The 16,515-nt window shown below is 46.0% G+C and overlaps 1 protein-coding gene across 4 annotated transcripts in view; it reads right to left on the bottom strand.

Moving 5' to 3' along the window:
* LSAMP (limbic system associated membrane protein) overlaps nt 1–16,515 on the bottom strand; it is a 1,269,728-nt gene that overhangs the window by 736,928 nt on the left and 516,285 nt on the right. For all 4 annotated transcript variants that reach the window (XM_069635910.1, XM_069635911.1, XM_069635913.1 and 1 more), the window contains exon 2: nt 12,383–12,615. In XM_069635910.1, the coding sequence (XP_069492011.1) occupies nt 12,383–12,615 (233 nt within the window). The remainder of the gene's footprint in view (nt 1–12,382; nt 12,616–16,515) is intronic.

Genomic DNA, 16,515 nt, shown 5'->3' on the forward strand with positions numbered 1-16,515 from the left:
TGAGAAGTATACTCCCCCAGTACTGGAATGATAGCATGCCCTCTTCTGGGAAATATACTCCCCCAGTACTGGAATTATTGTATGCCCTCTTTTGAGAAGTACACTCCCCAGTACTGGAATGATTTCATGCTCTCTTCCGAGAAGTGTGCTCTCCCAGTACTGGAATGATTGCATGCCCTCTTTGAGAAGTATGTTCCCCATGACTGGAATGATAGCATGCCCTTGTTTGAGAAGTATACTCCCCCAGTACTGGAATGATAGCATGCCCTCGTTTGAGAAGTATACTGCCCCAGTACTGGAATGATAGCATGTCCTCGTTTGAGAAGTATTCCCCCCAGTACTGGAATGATTGCATGCCCTCTTCTGAGAGCTATCTCCCCCAGTACTGAAATGATGGCATGCCCTCGTTTGAGAAGTATTCCCCCAGTACTGGAATGATTGCATGCCCTCTTCTGAGAACTATCTACCCCAGTACTGAAATGATTGCATACCCTATTTTGAGACATATACTCCCCCAGTACTGGAATTATTGTATGTCCTCTTTTGAGAAGTACACTCACCAGTTCTGGAATGCCTCCATGCCCTCTTTTGAGAAGTATACCCTCCCAGTACTAGAATGAGTGCATGCCCTCTTTTGAGAAGAACACGCCCCCAGTACTGGAATGATTGCATGTCCTCTTCCGAGAAATATACTCCCCCAGTACTGGAATTACTGTATGCCCTCTTTTGAGAAGTACACTCCCCAGTACTGGAATGATTTCATGCTCTCTTCTGAGAAGTGTGCTCTCCCAGTACTGGAATGTTTGCATGCCCTCTTTGAGAAGTATGTTCCCCATGACTGGAATGAGTGTATGCCCTCTTTTGAGAAGTATACTCCACCAGTACTGGAATGATAGCGTGCCCTCGCTTGAGAAGTATACTCCCCCAGTACTGGAATGATTGCATGCCCTCGTTTGAGAAGTATTCCCCCAGTACTGGAATGAGTGTATGCCCTCTTTTGAGAAGTATACTCCACCAGTACTAGAATGATAGCATGCCCTCGCTTGAGAAGTATACTCCCCCAGTACTGGAATGATTGCATGCCCTCGTTTGAGAGGTATTCCCCCAGTACTGGAATGATTGCATGCCCTCGTTTGAGAAGTATACTCCACCAGTACTACAATGATAGCATGCCCTCGCTTGAGAAGTATACTCCCCCAGTACTGGAATGATTGCATGCCCTCGTTTGACAAGTGTGCAGCTCCAGGGGTGGTACGTTTAACACGCCCTCTTGATAGGAGCAGGCTTTGCCAACATTGCAATGTTATAAATGGGCCTTCCCTAGCAGCACTTCTGTGCGAATTGTGGCATGTGGGTCGCGGGAGCTGCAGGTTTTTGGAAAAAAGGCCTCGGCTTCCAGCAGCCTCACCCTTTCAGCCTTAATGGTGCTGCTGCCCTCATCAAACGCCTGGCGAAGGCCAGTGCCACCATTAAGGCTGAAAACATGTGGCTGCTCTGTGCCCCTCCAGGCATCATTTAGTTAATAGATGCAGAGATCAGCATCCTCTCCCCCAGCGGGGACCATGGACTGCCTGTCTGGGGTGCCCGTAGCCCATTAAGCCGAGGCTGGGGCGTGGCCTAAAAAGCAGACAGGCAACCCCAGCCCTGCCGGTAGGCCGTGCCCCCTTTGATGAGCCCCTGCTTGTTTTACTGGGCCACTTAAGGCACTGATTATATGGCGTCTGTTTTTTTTTTTTTAACTTTATTTATCAGTTTGCAAATACATCCAACAATCACAGTCAAAATACATGAAATACATTGAGTCAAAACAACCACAACATCCGGTCATGTCCGAGTCATATACAAAACAGTTCCAGAAACACGAAACAACCAGTAAAAATAAAGAATAATATGCAATACGAATGCAACCAACAAACATAAAACCACAAAACAAAGGACTCACCACACACACCCACCCCTCACCTCCACAACACAAAGGCACTTCCCTGCATCATCGAAACGGTAACCCTGCAACGAGAATCAGCTAAACAAACTAGTATACGGCGTCCACAACTCAAGACGGATATCCTCCGTGCCTCTATTCAACAACATCACCGCCTCATAACTGGACAGACCAATCCTACACAAATGGTTTCTTTCGAGTCTCCCGAAATGTCCAAAACTGCTTTGCCGCAAGCACTGGTGCTTTATGGATCCATTCCTCAGTCCTCTTTTGAGAAGAAGTGGGAGCTGCCTGGGTAGGAGTGTTGCATGCGTGTCAAGCCATGGGACTGACATACAGCAAGTGAAACATGGCCAACGGTTTGGCCCCTTGTAGGGTTTACCGGCACCTGTAGGTAACAGTTCTCTTTCGCCCTCCAGCAGCTGTAAGTCTGAATGGATCCTCTTGACTGAGGGTTGCACCCAGCTCTCAGCAGCGTCCTCTATCACTGACATCCACCGTTACAGAGAGAAGAGAGGTCAATTGCATGCAAATCTGCTTCTATATTATGCGAGTCCACTGCACTTATCTACAGGCGGGCAGCGGGATATCTACACACCACTTAAAAGCACGTCCCTCTATAATTTCTTCCAGTGTGCACCCTGCCTCCTGTCTGCATTTTCATGTGCCAGACCTTTCCGGCATGCGTAGTAGGACCCCAGAGACCCCTCACCCCTTAATGTTCATTACTGGTTGTTGTTCTCTTATTATAAGGAAATATGGAAAGTGGGCCCTATTAAGGTGGGGGGTGGGGGGGTTTAGTCCCACCAGCCGCCTTTGCCCATAACTGCCCCATTGACTGGTGGCGAAGATAGGTTTCGCAGAGTGGCACTAATTGGCGCCTTTGTTGGCAGTCGCAGCAAAAGGGTCAAGGATTCTGCAAGTGCGCACAAAGTGAACTGGCGGCTTCTTGCCCCCAAGAGGTGGGGAGCTCGCAGAGCAAGTTGCAGAGGCATCAGCTGAATCGACAACAAGCGGGTTTTGAGGGGGACGAGGATGGGTGCCCTGTCGCATACTGTATTTTACATTTGCATTTATGCAAGTTCGAGTTCTCCACATCGATCCAGCACTAAACTACACATGCAGATTTTTTTTTTAATATCACCAAGAAATTAGCATGCACGTTGCATCGTGCATGTCAATGCACAAGGCTCTGACCGGGTATTCTGCACAGATCCTAAGGTGTATACCCACATTACACGCCCTAGCTTATAAGTCTGCAAGCTTTGACTCTGCAGAGCATCTTTGACTATTGACTATGCTGGCCAGAGCTGATGGAAGCTGTAGTTCAAAACATCTGGAGAGTCACAGGTTTCTCACCCCTGTCCTAGCTCATTCTTTCTTTTCTGTTTGCAAGCAAAGATTTAAACAAAAAAAAAAGATCCTATTGCCGGCCAAGGTATCCAATAGTGGCTCGTCGAATGAGCTCCTCGGCAGTGTGTATTACGTTCAAATATTGGATTTCCAAATAAAGCCTTGAAGAAGAAGCGCACAGTGCCAAACACCTGCCAGCTCGTGTTTAACATTGGCTTTTTGAGTCTCACCCAAATAAGACATAATAAAATAAGAAAGTATCTGCAAAGAAAGATGAGCCCTCGTCGACCACATAAATAATTATTTCACATTCAAACTAAAGGTTACCTTACCAAATAGTGAGTCCTTAAATCTAGACCGAAATTCTCTTATACTCTCGCCAAAATGCTCCCACGGCAATCAAATCAACCCAATGTCGGCAAGAAGACAACAGCATGTTTATGAATACTAATAGTGAACAGCAAAATATGCCAAAACGGCATAGATGCTTTCTTAATTTGTGCCAGGAGCACTGAAGAATTCTCAGGGGTATACATTTCCCTGGCCAATACTCCAATTGGAATCTTTAACACATCAGGTGACTTATCAAGCCTACACTATATCAATCATTATGTTATCATATGTACTTAAGATGATTGCAGTGACAACCAGTTGATGAGTTTCTCATATTGTCTTCTTTTAATCATTTACAGAATTAGTTAAAGATGAGACCCCTGATGAAGATCATTGTTTCTCGAAACACGTTGGGTTCTGTTGTTATTGTGTGGATTTTATTAAAGATTGGAGACTTGATAAACAAATTAGGTGCCAAGAGGAATGTGTTCCTTATTGAATGACTAATTACTAACTTTGTATCACACAAATATTCTCATTGAACTTTTTTTGTACACTTGAAAGTGAATTGTTTGGCCTGTTTAGGAACTAGACAGTGTGCAGGGGATGGGAGTTCCCATACCTTGGGAACTGTTCTTCTTAAAAGAAAACATACCATCACTTCTGTTTCCTCTGCTATTTCATGCAAACATTGCCTTGCACGTTCCTGGTTACCTTCGTCATCATCTGAATTTTTTTGTTCTTGTAATTCCATCTATTCGGAGCCTTCTTCTAAGAGGATTGATCCATTAGTTGACCGAAAAGACCCCATTCTACCCTACAACCTCCTTTGCCATTGGCTGACTTGTCCTCTGTCTTTGACAATAGCTGCATTAAGTGAACTACAAGTCCTAGAGAGCAACGGGGGCTTAGAGTATTCTGGATCATGCTCAACCTACCCAGCATATGAACATAACACCGGATTAGAGCCACGGATTGAACAGGCAAGCACCAGCGGCTCACATTTCATGTGGTGCCGAAAGCCAAATTCATCCATGTATGGATGTTGCACGAGAGTCAAGAGGTGTGCAGCCCCTGAGCTGCCTTCAAAGCGAAACAAAATGGTGCCCACAGATGTGATCCTTTTTAAAGCATCTCCCAGCAGTAATACGATACCACCTCCAAGCTCAAGATGCCCATACCCAATTAAACAAGCAGAACCAAGAAACATAGAAGGCTTGGGGAAAAGCCAATCAGACGTCGGCTTACAGGAAAGCCTGCTCCCTCATTGGTATAAAAGAGGATACAGGCAGTCATTTGGTGTAAAGGTGCCAGAGAATGTAAACGTGACTACCACTGCACCCTGCCTGGAAAGGAGACTTCTGCCCAAAACAAGAAAGCCTTGGAAGACTGCTTACAAGGAAGAGCTAGAAAATCCCGGTACTTTAACCCTCGGAGAGGAGGAAGACTCCATCTGGGAGAAGGTTAGAGGCTCTGAAACAAAGACAATGGCATCTGAGGGACAGAAAGGAAAGCCCTAAAGGAGGTGCCTGCTGGGAGATTGAATCCAGTGGAAGCAAACTGGACCACAAGTACCTAGAGAGGAGAACAATGGAGTAAGCATGGAGGCAAAATCTATAACTTGTGACAGCTAGACCTGAGAGAGAGGGTACCAGGAGAAACCTACATACCGGGATACAGAGACCTTGTGAGGGAGAACACCACCAGAAACCAGTGACCCTGGATGTATAGACCTGGTGAGAGGGTGCAAGGAGATACCTGCTGTGGGGAATTTGACCTTCTGCACAGGGAGAGTGCACTCGTCTGGGCTTTTTGATTTTTTAATACATGGAAATGAACGATAGGAGATCAATCTCTGAGGACTGTGTGAGGCCATTCCGCACACAGTCCATCTGCTTCCCGCACAAAACACATAGTCACATGTAGTCCAGGAAGGCACAGCCTACAGGCACGGTCTTCCCCTGTCATATTCATCTGGAATGTGACAGCCCCGGGTACATGAAAACATCTCTAGATGGGGCAAGGCACACCTTCCTCCAGCATGGGCAGCCTAATTTAAATATAAAAGTCCCCATGGAACGGCTTTCATTTTGTCTAATCCAGCTGGTGGCAGTGCATACTAACATGATAATTGAAGCAAGCCTGAAGGGGCTTGCTTGCCGGATAGACAACAGGAAGGCAGGGATAACACCCCTTTGATATGGAATGTGTCAAACTGAATCTAATTCCCACCTCTCTGTATGAAAGGTAGTGCATGGCCTGTCTGGTTCCAGCAGTTACCGCAGGTGTCCCTGCAGAGCAGATCCCTTTCAAAGGGATGAAGGGTGTGATTTGGGGGAGACATGATGTCTGCTCCCAGCACACACTTCAAGGTAAAGTTTGTGCTTTAATCAAGAGTCGCAGAGGGCTCAGTTAACCAGAAGGACACTTTGATCTACAACAGACCTGAAGATGGTTGGGACTTATATGTGTGTTGTCACACCTTGTCTGTCCTGTTGCAGATCACTCTGGTCCTGACCTCATGCATAACAGAAAAGTGTTTTTTGGGGACCCAGGATTGCATCATTAAGGTAGGCTTAGCCTGCAGCAATCACTGGGGCCCATTTAGCTTTAGAACAGGGCTGAACCCCTCACTGAGAAGATCATCCAACAACTTTGAAAGGAGTAAGAAGAAGGACTCATTTGGACCCGGGCTGAAGGTACAGTCTACCTTACATCTTCCGCCAGTGAAGGAAGGCCAGGAGTTCCAAGAGGGAAGCAAAATCCCTCCCCTAAACATCTCCCAGGGAACAGAGGGAGATACTGGACGCATGGACCGCTCAGCCACTCCAGAACCGGTACCCATCCAGCACACAACATGCCCTGATAGGTTCTCCCAGCAAGCTTTCTATGTGGGAAGTGTCACAGAGTCCCTGGACAAAGGACAAGGCCGTTGCCTACAAACACTCTCCTGAGCTTTGGGCCATCCGCCATGAAAGGACGATACAGCCCTGCGAATAAGTTAGGAGGAAGTGTGTCCATTTTTTAAGAACAACTTCGAGACAGTGAAGACTTCGAACCGCATCTGGCTCCTCCGCTGACTGTTGTCACGCCGCAGTGACCAGAGCCGTCCGTGACGTCTTCACCAGCATTCCACATCCACCAACCAGCAAAGAGACAACAATTATTGGCCCTGAGCCACAGCGCCGGACAGCCTCCAGACATCCGTCCAGCCTCGCTTGCCGAACTGCCTGCCGCCTGGTACCTGCAGCTGTCTTCCGCCACTAACTCGGTCCCAAGGGCTGCAAAGCGCCCTGGAACCGTCTTGACACTGTCGAGCACCAAGAACTTCTTCAGCACCAGGTACATTGTGGTTCTGCCACCCTGGTCCTCCTCCAAAGGCCCCTTGAGACAGTTACAACCCTTTGTCCCCTTGGTGCTGAAACCAAATAACCTTGAACACTAATACAGATTACTTTACCAACTACCCTCCTGTCAGTAGCCAACGTGCTTCCTTTTCCTTCATGAAACTGTCTGCCCTCTGTGTTTCTTTACGGGATGGGTTGTATTCTGTAGTGTGCTAGAACTGTCTGTTGTAGTAATAATAAAGTAGATATTTGTTATACAACCTTGACTGGACATTCTGTTTTATCATTGGGTAATAATTGTACTTTCGCTGTGTTGCAACTGACCAATGATTGTCCACCTTGCGGAGATAGGCCTGCTGTTCCGTCCATGTTACCAAAATTGGACAAGGAGGTTTATTATTCACGTGTGTTCCAATCTGTTCGGATCCCTTCTGCTTTACTTGAGGTGTGGGGCTGATTAATGGTTTAGAAACCGATATTCATCCCTGGACCACTGGTGCTCCGGAAGTTGATTCGTCACACCTGCAACCTGAAATAAATAGACCTGGTGAGAGAGTGCCAGGAAAAACTTGGGATGTGTGGGAGACGCCTGGCGAAATGGAACCAGACACCTGAGAAAGAGCCAGTTGACTGAGAAGACCCATCAGTGTTGTGAGTACTCCCAATGGAGAGAGGCAGAGAGCCTGCTATTGTTTGGTTTACTTTTTTAGTATAGAGTTGTTAATTATAGTGATGGGTTGTGGATAGTTCTGTTGGCCAGAACTGTGGACTACGTGTTGAGTAGTCTAGGGTGAAACTGCTTACAATTTGGTTTTGGAAAATGTTTGTCGGCCATGTCATTGGAACATTTCTTTTGGAGAGGTTAGGATGTCCATAGAGCGAGGAAGACTCGTTAACAGTAGATTCTGATTATTTCTTCGTTAAATACCACAATCAAGGTTGGGAACACCTCATCCCCCTCATTTTCTGTTTTCCCATCCCTGACACGCCCTCAATAACCATTCCCTTTTTTTATTTCTAGCAATTTCCCGTAGGCCCTATAGGCGTTTTACCAACCCCATCAGGAGACTACCTTCAAATAAGGGCCTGTTTGCACACCACCTTCTTGGTTTCCCCATAGACCACATGCTTAAAAGGACTGCAGTGGCAGGGGGACTTCAGTTGATGTCCCTCTGACAAAAAAAACATGTCAGGGATCCTAAGAATACCAAAAGGAACCCACAACAAGTTAATGGGTTCTATGTAAAGGGACTGCAGAGCCCCCAGCAATATGATTCTGCCCTAGCCCTTACCAACTGCTCTTTCACTACATGTTCTGACTCTTTCCTCTGTTCTTGGCTGAGTGAGATTTCACATCCTCACATCTCTTCCTTCCAGATCACACTGGGCTCTCTTTTCTTGTTTCTATGGCTGACCCTTGTATGTAAACTCACATCTCTTAATGTCTGTCTGCCTTACAGTAATGTATGGCTTCAGTCTGGCACCCAGTACTGTCTTCACCGGCTGGGCTGATTCTCTCCCAATCTCTATCCACTTTACAGTTTTGCCCACACTCCGATGAGATACTTGGGGTTCTCGCCAGTGGTGTCTGCAAAATTGCAAAGCTTCCTTGCTGGCGCTACCACAAGCCAGTGCACTAACTCATAAATCCCTCTTCCTCCTCACCCCCTCTCCCCTGGCATCCGGGTATCTTTGCTCTGTCTATCTCTCTGACCTACCCGTCCCCTGACTAGCACCTGAGGCCTCTAGAAAGGTCTCAGATCCATGTATATCTAGCTCTCTGACCCGTCTCCCTCCTCTCCATCTCTGCACTGTCCTCCTGAAACCTCTGTAAACAATCTCCATCTATCTCTTCGACTTGGCCCCTCCATTCCCTCTCTCCCATGCCTCCTGAAATGTCTCAGACTGGTCTTCAGTCATACCTGTGGCTTGACCCTCTCGTCTCCTTGTTTCCCGTGGCATCCTGAAGTCTCTCTGACCAGTCCCCATGTACCTCATCAACCTGCCCTCTCCTCTATTTCTGTCACTGGACTCCTGAAGTCTCTCTGACCTGCTCCATCTTCCTTAATGACCTGCCCCCCCCCCTCCTGCCCTTCCCTCCCATGGACTCCCAACGTCTCTCCGACCAGCCTCCATCTATCTCGCTGACCTGCTCCCCTCCTCTCCTTCTCTCTTGAAATCTGTCTATCACTCTTGCTCCCCTGGCCTGCTGAAATCTTTCTGACCGGCTGTCTTTCTCTTTGACCAGGTCTCCTGCCATCTGACCTCATTGTGTTGAATTTGTTCAGTTCAGAAGCTATACATGCATGTGAGCAGGCAAATGCTCTTGAACATCCAAGGTTCTGATAACTAACAGTGTGCCCCCTGCACTTGCATACAGTCTTGCTGGATAGGCATGAGGTCCAGTTGTACCTATCAAGAGTGAAGGCCACTCACTGTTAAACAGCCTCTCCAAGCACTGATAAGTCTCCCTTACTTGTAGAATACCTTTGCCATTAGGAAAGCATCTCATTGGAAGAGAACAGTGAAGCGCAGGTGGAGGAGGAAGGAGGAACAATGAATATAGAAGAAAGAATAAGGAGGGACAACGAGTAAGGAAGAAGATGAAATGCCAAGTAAGGTGAAAGAGATCAACACCACCACCCTGGGAGGTCTCAGTAGCGCAGCACTGCAAGACAATGAAAAGAGGTGAACTTCCAGGGATGGCCAGTAGGTGGCTGTACAGCATGAGTGGCCTATTAGCTGAAATGACCAATTCTATTCAATAGTCAGTGCGCCAGCCATTTATTCTCCACTCTTCTGATATGAAGTCTATGGTGAAGAGATGACTCAATGTCACCGAAACACTCTGTGTCCATGACTAACCCTTTGTGTTAACAAGCGACTACATTCTGAGAGATGAAGTTTGGCTAACCTTAAATATACAAATTGGGCCTCACACAAAGGATCAGTTCACACAAATCTTATGCATCGAGTTGAGTCACAGTGACATGAGTCACCAGCGCTCCCTATCTATGCCCAATTTTCAGGTGGCACGGAGAAGTTTGCCATTGTGTGTCCCATCCCTCCCACCAGACACCTAATTTGCTCATCCCCCGAGCTGAGCAGAGAGGACATATAAAGGAAAGTCAAAGGGGCCTCCACGGGAGGGATAATTTAAGCTAACGATGAGGCCTAAATTAACAAGCCTGCCTCCGTCCCTTCTCCCAGATCACCAGCAAGAGCTGCCTCCTCCTGATCTCTCCCTTTCACCTCCAAATGTGACGAGAGGAAACCAAGTAACGACACTGCAGCGCTTCATGAATAGGCGGGCGCGCTCGCGGCTCGCGCCATAATTAGAGCGGCTGCTACCACTTTAATCTTTAAACTAATGAAAAACTGGCTTCCTCTGCCGCTTTCCAGTGGGAAATAATTATCCTTTCTCTTTGTTTCATTTTATCAGAGCTTCCCAATAGCAAATGGCGCGTCTTTGTCTCCTGCACATTGCACAGAGCGGTGCCGTAGAGGAGTTGCCTGTGGGCCGGTTGCAGAGGATCTGGTGATGGAGGGTCTCGGGAAGCTTAAGGGTGGGCTTCAAGCATGTCCTTGAGCTTCACAGCAGGTGGGCAGTGGCAGGTGTGATGCATGTGCACACCCCTTAGGCCTGTGTTTCACCTGTGTGTAGATTACATTGAAATGCTCGTCCTCTGGTAGGTACTCAAGAGCAGTTTTGGTACAGGTACGCTGTGAGTCATGTCTGACTGTGTACTATCCTGGTATGTTCAAAGTCTATCTTCTATTTCCATCCCTTCACCAGCCCACAACCCTTCCCCCCTTATCTTCTACTTCTCACCAACAGACTAAGGTCTGGAGTTACCCTGGCCTGGGCTGACTAGTTTTAAAAAGTAAAAACCGGGACATGACAACTAACATAAAAGTAGGACCCACTCTTGAAAGGGCCTGTCAGGGAACTACAAACTTCAGTAGCGGTTGGAGGAGAAGGGGTTAAGTGTTACTGTTCAAATAAACGCAGATTATAATTAATTTATCACAAACTAGCACTATCTTAAATTGTAAAATGCAGCATGCGAGCTGTGCCTGCCAGCTATGAAGACCTACTACCAAACACCGGGACCACTGCAGCTTCCAGTGGAAACCTCATCTTGACAAAGCGGGACAGAGCTTCAATTTCCGGGACAACCCGGCAAAACCGGGACGTCTGATCACCTTTCCCTGGGCGCTCACATTGAATCACTTCTAGACAAGGCACCACTCCATAAAGCCACTACGGTGGCGAAGGGTGCAGCGCAAATACAAGTCAACACAAAACAGCATGTCGTGGTCATCATGGCACAAAGGTTTGACGGGATCATAGTGGTCACGCACTATGATGTTGTTCGCCGTGGACAGCTTGGCATTCCGTAGTGGAAGGATGGGAATTTTGGTGACAGACTATGTCATTTTTTTGCCATTAATAGTGTAGACTGTTGTTTGGGGGTCTCGAGGGGTTGGGGCCTCGAGCATGATGTTTTAGACATAACCCCACTACAAGATGTCTGCCATGTCTATTTATTTGTATGTACTATTTATCTTCACACTTTTACAGACGAAATCCTACCCCACCGGGGGGGCAGTATAGATCAGTAAAACCTATGCTAAGAGTTGGGGGCATTGTAGGCTGCAACTCAGTATTTTAAATCACGCCGCCTTGCAATGGCAACACATTTGACAGCTGGGGCACTGCCATGCTGACCCTTGCCCAGGCTCTTCGGGATAACTCTGGCGTAGCTTGAAATGGAGGCCTTTCCAACATGGCTGCCTTTTGTATGTGGCGCTGTGAAGACATGCCCTCCATGGTGCTGAGAGCAGGTCGAACGTCACTCCCAAATCTATGCCATTCGTTTGTCCCTCCTCCCCATTACCTTCTGAAAAACTGTGTTCACTTTACTTTCAAGTTCTAGAGCAAAAATAGCCGCAGGCATCAACAAGTTTCCCAAATTCTTAAATTGCATTGTGTGACTTTTCCTAAACAAACTGTAATGTAGTGCCTAAAAAGATTTTTTTGGGGGGAGGAGGGTAATGGAGGGAGGGGCGCGGGAACGTATCAACATTAGTCAAAATAACCACCTATGGAAACAGTCATGAAATTGACACACATTTACCCACAAACTGGGCCAATATATGCATGTCATTACAGTCATATGTGACAATCTAGGCCTGTTCACCTGGCAACCAACAGGAAGACACCGTGCCCCTTCCTTTAGTAAATGATGCCCCCTCCCCCTTTGTCAGAGTAGTGTTTTGCATCTCCATTGCTGGTGCATAGGGGCATATTCACTGGTGATGCATGTGTACTGCGTTTCACAGCACCTCTCTTCACAACATTAACATGACCTATCCTTTCCCCCCTCGATCCTCCAACTCTTACCTTGCACGATCAGATGAACCTGCGAGGTTTTGGGGTGCTGCTGCGTCTGCACGGAGCAAGTGTAGGGCCCCTCGTCCAGGGTGTCCACCTTCTGGATCCGCAGGCTGTACTCCAGGGGGCTCTGTCTCTCCAACTCTACCCTGGGATCCTGGGACCACTTGTCGGAGCCGGCAAAGATGATGCCTGAGCGGTTGAGCCAGGCCACCTTAGAGCTGGCATCCTCCACGAAACACCTGCAATGAAAGAGGAGAAGGCACTTAGCACATGACGGCGCAGCAGGAGGCATCCTCTCACCGCCCATCCTTATCACTTATTAGCAACTTTGCAGCAGTAGAACCAAGGCGACCACTCCATACACACTTCCCTCAGGGGAGTATCCAACATTGCAATAGAGGGGGAAGGGGCAGTGGGGGTGAGGAGAGCTTCGAGAAAAAATAAAGTCCTGCTTCTTTTCCCCCAAATGCAGTGTGCGAAATTCCATACAGACTCATTTGCACCCCCAAACTGCCCACCCCTGCCCCAGTCTACTGTTTTGGTAACATTAGTGGCACATGGCATTTTAGCACAAAATAAAAACAAAAATTGCAGGATCATTATAGATGCAGAAATATATTAGAGCTCTGTGCATGCGCTCTGGGGTAAAATGCATGTTAACCTCCTCATTTGCATATGGATTGCACCAACAGAAGTGACTTCACACAAAAGGACATTACAAGGAGCATATTCACTCCTTGATACTTTTGATACGTGCAGGCACCATTGACGTGCCTTTAGAATCAGTTGCCCTTAGTTAACCAATTGGCAAATAACTTTGTAGTGCAACATGCCCAAATTGCACTATTATTATTTATGGAGAAACGGTTTAGTCATTAGGCTTTTTTAAATTGTTATAGTAGCATAATATATTAACATAAGCTATGAAGTGAATCAGAATCACTTACAGAGCTGCAGATAAGACATTGTGTGATTACATGATTTGCCCAGGATCACACACTTTGGTTAATGGTGAAAACGGGATGTGGAAAATTTAAGCAACTGAGCACATCTTCCCAGGTTTAGTTGCTATAGATCTCTATTAAGGTTTTGCTTTGCATTTCATGTGCTTAAATAATACTCTGTAGCAATGCCTTGGAAGCAAACCACATTACATAAACTAGCCTGTCATAGTAAACTAACTTGACACGATATACATTGTCATATAAATATGGTGAGCAATACGAGTATGGATTTAGTTGTATTCACTCCATCTTGCATGTAAAGTCACAATAGCATCATACAGGTTAATGTAGACGAACAAATCCCCCTTGGGTTTTAAAGCCATAGTCATTATTTCATAAACCATGCATAACATCATGCACCCTTCTCATTTCTGAACCCCCAATTCACATTTCGAAAGGGAAACGGTCCCTGCTAATAGTCTCCCCCTTACCCTCCCCCAATCAGTGCCCAAATGCTCACATTGTAATGTGAGAGCCCCTCTGCTGCCAAGAGCTCCTTGGGACATTGTCCTGGCAGCGGGACACCTCTCCCGTTCGGAAACGGTAAGATGAGCGTGCTGAACAGGAATTGCTCGGTGCACATTGTTGTGTCTGCTGGGCACCTTTCTCGTTGGGCACCCTCATTGAGGTACCGACCAGTGAGGTGGCTCACTGACAAATGTCCCGGTCTGGCTCTTAAAAGAGCCACAGGGGAGAAGCTTCCATCCCTGCTCCCTGTTCAGCATGCCACTGACTTCCCCTGATTGTGTCACTGCCCACACCTCTCCCATGTGGACCTTGAGATTGGAATGGGAACTTAGGAAAAAGGGTTAGGAGATGATGTTTGATGAAGGGGAATGTTGCTTTTCTACTGATCTACAGGTTGTTTTTTTTTTCCACTCCCATTTTTAGTTTTGACTATTCGGTGGCGCTGTAAAATCTGGCTCTAAGCCAATCATATTGCCATGGTTGCAGCAGAGAGGGGGCATGAGGATGGGCACACAGGCTGTGGGTGTCATTTAACCAGACTACAAACTACCAGGCCACCTCCACCCATCTCTTTGAGCTAGCTCTGTGATTTTAGGAAATGTCACTGTTATTTCGCAACAGTCTTCTGACAGACAATGTCTTAGTTGCAAGTGAATACCAGTTGCTAGTGTAATAAAAAGGTTGTAACACATGTTGCCTTCAGCCACTTGATTTATAAGCAATATGTGTAACATTGCATCTGTTCTTTATTCCAAATAATTTTATGAACAAGCAATGGCAAAGGCAACATATTAGGATCTTCAATAGACATTAGATGGGTATATTACAGTCACTGCAATAATGGATCCAGGAACTAAAACTATGTACCAGCAGTGGACCCCCGGGCAGGTAGTATGACTATGGCAGTGCCTGGGAAATGTGTATTCAGTGCCTATACAAAAATCAAAACTGTTGACTTTGCCAATGCATGTTTTCTGTGTTTAAAAAAAAAAAGACATGGTTTCAGAAATATTGCAGAATAGCATTCTTAAAGAAAATGATAGAGATCAGCAAGTCAGTCCACACCAACATCTCTGAAAGGGACTTGCTTTTATATATTGTCCCGGGAGGGTAGCTCAGCTGCAACGTGCTCACCTTGGAAACAAGACGATACGAAGTAACACAGGTTCAAACCCCGTGTCCTTAGAAACCTCTAGGTATTACGTGCGTTATAAATACGCAACTAAGTCATATTCCTGTAGCAGCGCCTCGAAGCCCCCAGGCTGTGTGAGCGCTTTAAAAATACAAATACATAAATATGACTTTCTTAAATATTAGTTTACTTTGAGGCCTACTGCTGAGCAGCCTTGCAGGCAGGAATACTCTCTGATGACAGGCAAGCAAGCGCTCAACAAAAAATAAGAAACCAAAGACACATATGAGCCTGGACACCCCTTCCACCCACATAACTCCTCATATTGTCTACTGATTTATTTATTTATTTGTGCATATAGCTAAAAGCTTTTTGCACCGTGAAATACAATTAAAAATCACAAATAATTGACACTAAAACAATGGCAACAATGATCATACATATATAACTGCATAAATTAACGGTTAAACATTGAAATACACATTAATTCCAGGAATATTAGTTTCCACATTTGTGATTCCAAGATGTGATCACTCCTTCTAGCTCATATCGAGTCAGAATCATTTGAGGCAAATGCATGTTATATACCGTTCAACTACAATTCAGCAGTTTGTATTATTTGTGTTATGGACTAATAGCCAAGTATGACAGGCTGAAGCTGTAATGACAATCCAATTGGCTGAATAAATTGTGGACCAGAACTGGTCTGTGTGCCTGCTGTTTTCTGAGCTGCTGAAATCACAATGGTCTACTTATTGGTTCTCCCTGATGATTAGGTGAGCCACATTGTGGGGTGATTATCATATAATGTTTAGCTATCACTTTCTGGTCTATGTATTATTAATTATTATTACTATTATTATAAGTAGTATTTCATTCATGCTAACTTCGGTCCCATTTTCGTATATTTTGTAGGCATGGATGTCACTGTGCATTTATCTCTAACCACATTTTTCATTGTGATAATGTATGTGAGTACACACATACTGGACTGTATATGAGTCTGCGGTCATCTGCTTCTGGTGGGGCCCTCACCCTGGCTATATCAGTGTTTTCAGTCTCTCCGGTGCCAGCTCTGAAACAGTGATGAAAAAACACAATGCCAGAACTTTGAGGTCAAATAACTTAAACCAGGTACAAATGTCCAAATGCAATCTTACCCAAGTCAGTACAAGTGCATTCTTTCTGGCAGCTCCTAAAGTATGAAAAGATATCCCTCCCAGCCTCAGAGATATTGACTCAAGTGGAATATTTGGGAAAAAGATCAAGACATTGCTTTTTAATTAAGGCTGTATTCTGCTGGTTGTTTGTGTTCTGCACAATATTTTTGTTTGTTTGATGCGCCCTCACGCCTCCGGGTTTTATGGTGCGCTATACAAGTAAATCCAATGAAGTAAAGCTCTAATACTTTCTTATTGCAGCCTCATTTCAACTCGGCTGAAACCTCAGGTCACACTGTTTTCATTGCCACCCCCTCAAGTTTTCAGTAGCAGGGCGATATTGCACAGAGGAAAGCCCGGCTTTGTGTCTGAAAC

The sequence above is a fragment of the Ambystoma mexicanum genome, chromosome 7p, assembly GCF_040938575.1.
Source record: "Ambystoma mexicanum isolate Mex_15411 chromosome 7p, UKY_AmexF1_1, whole genome shotgun sequence".
NCBI lineage: Eukaryota > Metazoa > Chordata > Amphibia > Caudata > Ambystomatidae > Ambystoma > Ambystoma mexicanum.